Here is a 7,946-nt window from a genome sequence, read left to right on the forward strand (position 1 = left end):
GTTGTCGGGATGACTTTTAAACAAATCTACATGAATAGTTGGAATATAAGAGGCAAGAATGTTTATATCCATGAAATTCAGCAATTAAATATAAGATTGTACAGCACAGCGCCGTTTTTGTTATGATGTCGTTGTGATCGCCGTGTTCACTAGGCCTAACACCGGCGACAAAACGTATTATTTTCAGTTAGATATCGATGGATGAGCATAAGTTGAAACTGATTTCCGAGAAACTTATATTAGGATGTACATTTGCAGCGTAAAATCAGGTTAGCCTGTGAAAATTTTTTGTCACGAAATCCCCGCTTCACTGCGTTTGTCTTCGTCGCCATTTTTGGGTGGCAGTATGGTGTCATGGCGACCCCCTTGGTAAAAAGCAAACCAATCAGAGGAGCGAAATTGTGATTGACAGGGCGAGCCTCTTTTTGTGACTCCTCCCAATGGCCAGACTCCCTTTTAATATACGGCTCTGCACAACCGGAGATTCTAGCGCCGTTTATGTGCATAGGGGACGGTGGTAAGGTGATACGTACTTTATTTAGTGCGTAGAGGACCCTGTACAGTTAATCGCAGACAGTTACTGCGCCCATGAGTGCGTACTAATTGACGCGCCGATCGAGTCACACCAGTCTCTTTCAAGTGGTACCAGATTACTTACTCTCAGTTGTTGCGACGAAGCTCAGTGAGACAAAAGTATACTTTCTAAAAGGATCTCGACTGACTCAGACATGTCACGAAATTTAGCCGCTGTGTCCTTGTCGTTCATCTCTTGTTTTATTCATCTCGTGTCGACCTAATTTCTTTTCCGAGACTGAAAGGAACCACCATATGTTCGACATGCTTCCGTGAATCAATTTCGAGCAGCATTTTTATCTTGCCATGATAAACAACTTTAATAATGCGTACTTTATTTAGCACGTAGAGGACTTTCTCCAGTTAATCGCAGATAGTTACATGACCGCTTAGTATTTGACGCGATTGGTCGACTGCGATTACACGATTATTGTACCAGTTAACATCCTTGGGAGCCAAATCAGTTCAAAATCCCCAGATGCTTGAGCAATTTTCTTTAAGATTCTATCCATAAAAGCACCAAGTTCGTTGTTGGTGTCTACGGTGCACACTTTTTTTTACGGGGCCGTTTTCCTGGGCTCGTTGTCTGATGGAACAGCTTCGCGGTTTCGGCGTGCTCAGATACGACGGCAGCCGTCGAATATGCGCTGCACTGCATCTTCTCGAAGCTTTGGCTTTCCACGCTTGTGTAGCACTTTATCGCCGTTGACGACGAGTTTGTCGTGCCATACGACGACGCTGTGGTCAAAGTGCTTCTCGCAGACACGTGCGTGAAGAGAGTCAAAACTGAAGCGTCCACCTTCAATGCGAGGAACGGCACGCTTGTTAGGATCAGCAGGAAACGCAAACATGGATACCTTGCCACTCCCGGATACCCAGAGCGACATTTCGTAACACAGCATGTTTCTGGCATGCTGTTAGCACACAGTTATCATGCGACAACCGCCGAAACACGTGTACTGCAATGGGAGACGCAGGCATCCGCCGGAAGCTGCTGTTTACGCAACGGTCCAGGGAAAATGGCAGGTGCCCAAACCACGTGATCCCCAGGAGCCACTGCCAGCGACTCCGCTGGCCAGTGCGGGAAAAAAGCTGGGTCCCAGTGCGCATGCGCAGACCGACCTCCTTTCCCCACCTCCTTCCCCTTCTCTCCTCGGGTTTTTCGTCGCTCCTCTCGTCCCACCTACCCCCCCCACGTCCGTTTGTGGTGGTTTGTCTTCTGCGCTTGCTGTCTTGCTGTAGAGCAACGATCATGCTGTCCCAAAGCAAACAATCAAAAAGCGATGGTGTATGACAAACAAACTTTATTTGTCCTCGGGAACTGCCTCGAAAAAGCTACAGTACATATCTTTTTACGTCTTGTAACAGGCTTCACTGGAGCTTTAGGTGCTTCGACATCGAAGGGCAGTTCAAAAGCCAATGCTGAGCTATGTGCGTCGTTGTTGCCGATGGCTGCGGGAGAACTAAAACAAAACAAAAAAATATATTGATGATCCGTAACTCTGCACGAAAATCACTGCTATGATAGGCAATCGATCTTGATTTCGTATTTGAACACCAAGGCATTCGTCACGAATGTTCGTAGATCACAGTGAATGAACGGCTGAGACGCGCATGCTACGGCAATGCACTGCACAATGAAACGCCGCTAACGTACTGAGTGACTCGTAAATGTTGTACGTAATACACTTAACGTGATAAACCTGCATTACTTCCTTCAGTCACAAAAAAGTAATCAAACTTGTCTTACCGTTCACCTGCAGTACGTCGGAAAGAGTGCAGACTTCCTCTCTGACGATTTCTGCGTCCTTTGGAGGTGCAGGGATTCCATGTCATGTTCGTCTTCCTGCTGTTGTGATGATGAGGTGGATGTGCCATTCCGTTCTCACATTAGCAGTTCGCCACAATCTAAATCTAAAGCATTAAAAACTCTCAAACTACCCCCTAGCGTCTGCGTGCACAACGGTTGCAGTCCGAGAGAACACGCGTGGCCGGACGGACGCGATGTCTCCAGTGTTGCCACACGCAAAAAATATTTATCTGTAGATCTGAGTCCGAAAAATCTGTAGATCGAGCTAAAAATCTGTAGCCACTGAAAACTCAGTGCCTTCGAATCTGGAATGTCTGCCTGCGTCTCTAAATTAGTGGAAGAGCAAGGGCTTATTTCGTTCCACTGCTGAAGACCACAGCTGGAATTTCTTGCTGCGGCGCACTGCCGTTGGAACTTTCGGTTTCGGTTTGCGATGTCGCGTTTTTTGTGACTGCAGCGGACTTAAGTGTCTGCTACAATCACAAAAAAAAGTGTCACTGCACGTAGATTTTAATACTTTGACATGTGTGTTCACATCAGCTGTGGCGCTCCAATGCAAGAATAACCTATCGCGTGTAGTAGGAACATTTCTCTCACTCGTTCCACCATCGCAGTGATGAGCGAGGATCACAATGCACCACAAAAACAATAAAGGTCTATATATTATTTGCACAGACATAATGAAAGCGTACATGCGTGACGTGAATTATAAGCGTTTGGTTTCACTTCAAAGCCAGCCAAGTCAAGTCTGTGAGGCAAACTGGTAACGCGCACATACTCAAGAGGTGGTGCTGGTGCTGCTGGTGAAAGAGCTCGCCAAATATTCAAGAAAACTGATTTAGCGTTGAGGCTCGCCAATGGTTTGTTCGCTGAAGACGTCCTCCTCCGGCGAGTCCCGCCAGTTTCGTGATCGACGGATCAAATCCTTGTCAATGGCGAAGGCAAAGCAGCTTGACCCAACAGCATGCGTTTTGTGTGCAGGAGGCCAGTTGTGGTGGTCGTTGAGAGGCTGTTTCTTTGATTCGTTTTCATCAAATTAACTGCAGAAAATATTCTAAAAAATAGTCGGTCAAACACTCATTCCCGCGTTCTGCTGACGTTTTTCATCGTTGTCGTTTTGTGCACTGATACGAAACACGTACTGCGTCGAGTGATCCATTCATTGCACCAAAAATCATGAGATTTATATAAATCTCTGTAGATCTGTAGATTTTTCAGAAAGTAGGTAGATCTCATGATAAATCTGTAGGTGTGGCAACACTGGATGTCTCCTCTGTCGTTTTTCTTTCTCCTCCGTTTGACTGCTTCCGTTGAGCGGTTTGCGCGTTCGGATGCTCACTCCTCAGTCAAATGACTCTCGCCCAATCAGCGCGAAGGAAACTGACGCCAGATTTTTAGACCAATGAGCATCCAAATATTTATACATATATTGCGCAGCCAATCAGAGATCTTCCGCGTACGCGCGCCGGTGGCGACTATATTTTGGAGGCGGTGCGTTTCGCTTTAGAGCTGGCGGCTGACGCAGGCACTTCCCTCCCGGGTTCCGATGGCAGCGCCTCCACGCGGGCGCTCCGGTCCCTGGGCAAAGCTTCTCCATAGAGTTACGGAGAAGCTGCGTGACCAGGAAGCTATCAAGGGACCGTGGTATCAGACTTGTACCCAAAACGCACCAATGCAGGATCCGCATCGCGCGCAATCGTGATTAGGCAGCGATTGTGATCGCCCTCAGGTGCAGACAGAGCAAGTCTCGCTGACAGAGATCAACAATGCAGACACTTGTCCCCCGTTCGCAAACATGATTACACACATCAAGGAAGGTTGGCGCAGGTGCAGTGGCACAGTGGCTTCCTTTCACCCTCGCCTCCTCGCTACTCGCACTGCCGGTTCCGGGTTGGCAAGATGGCGGCGATGACAGCGGCCCGCATGAAGAGAACAACATCGACAAACGCCGAAACAGATGAAATTGCATTTGTATTAATGTGAATTTCTTTAAAGTAGACACCCTGGACCAGTGTTTTCTTTTAATTTTCAACTTCTGGGGATATTGTGTAAAGCTCCCACCAGACGGCTCCAAATAAAAACCAAGATCACGAACGTGAAGTGCGGACGGTACGGCGTGCCCAGCGGGATTACGCCGACCAGGATTGCGGACCGATCCAGATTGTGTGCGACAGTGCGTTTTGTGTATTACAGATACGGTAATAATGCAACACAAAACACTCCACTGATTTTCTCACAGGCGTGCCCTTGACTTAACATTGTGTCTCTCAGTGCAGTGTAAACATGTAGTGAGTCAAAAATTTGAGCTTCAAACAAACCTACCAGTTTATGTATTTTGATGTATTTACATATCCTAGTGCAACATGCGACAGCATATCTCAAATTTGTTTACACGGCTTGACTTGCAAACCAACTTCACTTAGTATTCATGACAATGCACTCTATTCCAAAGGGAAATAAATGTTCGTACGTATCATTTTGCAGAGCAGCTATATGTTGTCAAATGTAACCAAGAAAGTACTAAGTAATTTGTGAGAGCAACATGTGAAATTGTGGGTGGCTGCTTCTTCACCCTGCTGCTCAATTGGTACGTGCATCTACAGCTTAACATCTACTTTAGATGCAGTTCAATGTTCAAAGGTTTCTACTACACAGTTACATTAGATCTCCCTGTGTTTATTCCAGCATATACACACGGTAGGTATGCAAATAGATTCAAATACAACATTTCATGTACGGGGCTGTAAACTCTTTATCCTATTAAATGCCCCCACCTTAGATGCCCAAGGGAATATAACGTTAGGACACTTACTTTTGTCATTAGCTTACATTGCTTGGCGGCCATTAGGAATAAGGTACCTTGTGCATTTTAACTTCTTAATTACTGTATATGCTTTCAGAGAAATGTGAGATAGCAGAATTGGAGGCAGTCATTATTTGAATCCGACCGGTCATTGTCGACCGGTGTTACACATGCTGCCCTAGTTAACACGTTCACGTGCAGCCCCCTAGCAGGCTGGGCAGTATGTTTAACATCCTCCAGCACGAGTTTCCTGCTCTTCCTTTTTTCTGATGAGGAGCGTCCACTCGAAACATTAAGTATAGTTTCCCCCACCAGTACACCAGTCCCGGTTGTTACTCCTATTATTTGAATCCACTATGCTTTTAAAAAATCCTGAAACGAGTACATACTTTGAGATATAGATAGTCAAATTTTGATATGCAAATGAGCTGAAACCAGAGCTGTGCACTTCTCAGTGTTATTGATACTTCTGTCAAGGTTATTTATATAATAATTTATAATATATTTATATTTTTTATGTAATTTATTATATATATTATTATATTTTATATTTATTTATATAATTTATTGATATAATAATTTTAAAATATAATAATAAGGTAATTGATATAATAAGCATGAGACTCGTATTCGACGTTTCTGCAGGCAGGACTACATGTGTCCATAATTTGACTACTTTCAAGCAGCGCTCTGGCATCCAGAACACCTTTGCTTATAGTTTGCTTGCATATTATACAACCTGTGTAGTGTAGATACCATGTGTGCCAATGTGGGGTCAGAGCTTATAGTTCAATGGGAAAAGACGCCTCAAGCTTTGTAAGTGGTATCTTGTGGGTGTATGCCTTGTTGTAAATACTGCAGCTGTTATGTATGTAACTGTTATTGAACGTTATGCTCGTTAGGGGGCCCTACTTGTTATGTCCGCCGCTAGGGTGACTGTTATAAAAGGCCGGACCGCCACGTGATCCCGCCTTTCGGCTCCAAGCTAGCAAGCGGCTAGCTCTGTGTACCATGTAGTGCCTGTGGCACACCACGAATAAAGACGCAACAGCAGCGGTCTCCACAAACATTTGCATGTATAATGTGCACCTCACAGTGTGAAAAACCTTGTGGTGTCAAAGATGTTGCAACTTCAGAAAGGGTAGCTCATAATGATAGGCAGCATGGCTTTCCCCACAGCTGCTTATTTACTATGAAAGGATATCTGCTTGAGAAACAAACTAGCTTTTCTTGCATTTCATCCAGTCTAATCTAGTTTGCAATAGCAAGGCTTATATTTTAGGGAGACTTCGCAAGGATTCGAAAAAAATTAGGTGAGCATCATACCGAGCACGAACCACCCTTTTGATACCAAATACAACATTCGCATTCATTTTGCACGAGTAATTAATTCGTAAATGATGACAATAGCAAACCGAAACCGAAATGTGAAGTGCAGAAAACAGAGCTCCGTACTACTGCAGCTTGTCCGGAGGAGAATTCTGTGACATCACCCAGCATTGTCGTCTGCTCCCAATCCTGCATTCTTTCTCCCTTGCCGGATGCCAGTTGATGCCAGCAGTGTGTTGCTTTTGCGCCCTCTCGATTCACAGAGGCAAAGGGCTCACTTCGTAATAATTTGTTTGAGTAAAATTTGTGCAGTTTTTGACTGAGATATTTTGTACACATGTTCCTGACATCCCAAATATTACGGATATACCACAACCTTTGTGGTGATTTTGGAGCAGAGTCTCACTTTAAAGGAGCAATGAGGTGACGTTTAACATGACTCGAGACCCTGTCTCATTCGTCAAGCCGTCCCTCAGGAGCTGTCATGCAAAATATTTCTGCTCTGGGGAGTGTTATAACTGCGCAATCAAATTCACAAAAATAGTCTGGTAAAGCAGTCGTGATTGCCAACATGATCCTCGCGTGACGTAGGGAAGTTCGTGTGCCTTTGTTTGTTTCTTCTCAACTCACGCAGCGCTTATACCTGCTTGAGCTATAGTACCACTCTGTGTCACGAGTCACCGGCCGCACTGAGACGAAGATCTGCTGCTCAAAGCTCCGTTGAGTTAGATGGAAACAGCTCCTCTTGAGAGTATTGTTAATGCACATGGTGGCAATACCCCGCTTGACTAGCTTCGAATGCGAAGACTACAGCAGGAGCTGCTACTTAGTTTGGGGTGAATAACACCACCCTTATTTCGCTCGGTGCCTTTGCCCGTGGCCTACTTTTTGTTTTTCTGATTGTCATATACACTCAGGGATGTCCCCTCCTGGCGACAATTCTTTGTACTTACTAACTTATGTTGGTAATCCAGCGTGTCTCTGTCTCTCTCTCTCTCTCTACTGCCTGTTTTTTTTTTGGGGGGGGTTTTATTGCTGACATTTTATTCAATTCATTATACTCATCATTTTTTTAAAACCAAATTCCTCTATCTATTCTTGTAAGTTTGATTGTAAAAAGTCTCTTGTGGCTAGAGATAGTTGTGCTGCTTATGTGTTTGCCTAGACAGAGGGTTCTGTGATTATGAAGGCATACCTGGATTTATGCAATTATGTGCCTTTACTGCCTGACCCCATGACCAACTTTTTCAAACCCTTGCGTTAAAGTTGCACTTGCATTTTTAATAAGCCTTGTCCACCTTTCTTTACAGGGCCCTTGCAGACATCAAAGAGAGTATAGCAGAACTCAAGTTCTACCAAGATCATATTTTTAGATAATAAATTATCTTCTTGTCTAGTTTTTGTAGAATGCAATAAAGTTTTTGATGTACA

At 44.6% G+C, this 7,946-nt stretch overlaps 1 protein-coding gene across 3 annotated transcripts in view; it reads left to right on the plus strand.

Moving 5' to 3' along the window:
• The window catches only part of LOC135372506 (oligoribonuclease, mitochondrial-like), a 31,564-nt gene extending 23,618 nt beyond the window's left edge, over positions 1-7,946 (plus strand). For all 3 annotated transcript variants that reach the window (XM_064606105.1, XM_064606106.1, XM_064606108.1), the window contains exon 7: positions 7,826-7,946. In XM_064606105.1, the coding sequence (XP_064462175.1) occupies positions 7,826-7,892 (67 nt within the window). In that variant the 3' untranslated portion in view covers positions 7,893-7,946. The remainder of the gene's footprint in view (positions 1-7,825) is intronic.

This window comes from Ornithodoros turicata, unplaced genomic scaffold (genome assembly GCF_037126465.1).
Source record: "Ornithodoros turicata isolate Travis unplaced genomic scaffold, ASM3712646v1 Chromosome15, whole genome shotgun sequence".
NCBI lineage: Eukaryota > Metazoa > Arthropoda > Arachnida > Ixodida > Argasidae > Ornithodoros > Ornithodoros turicata.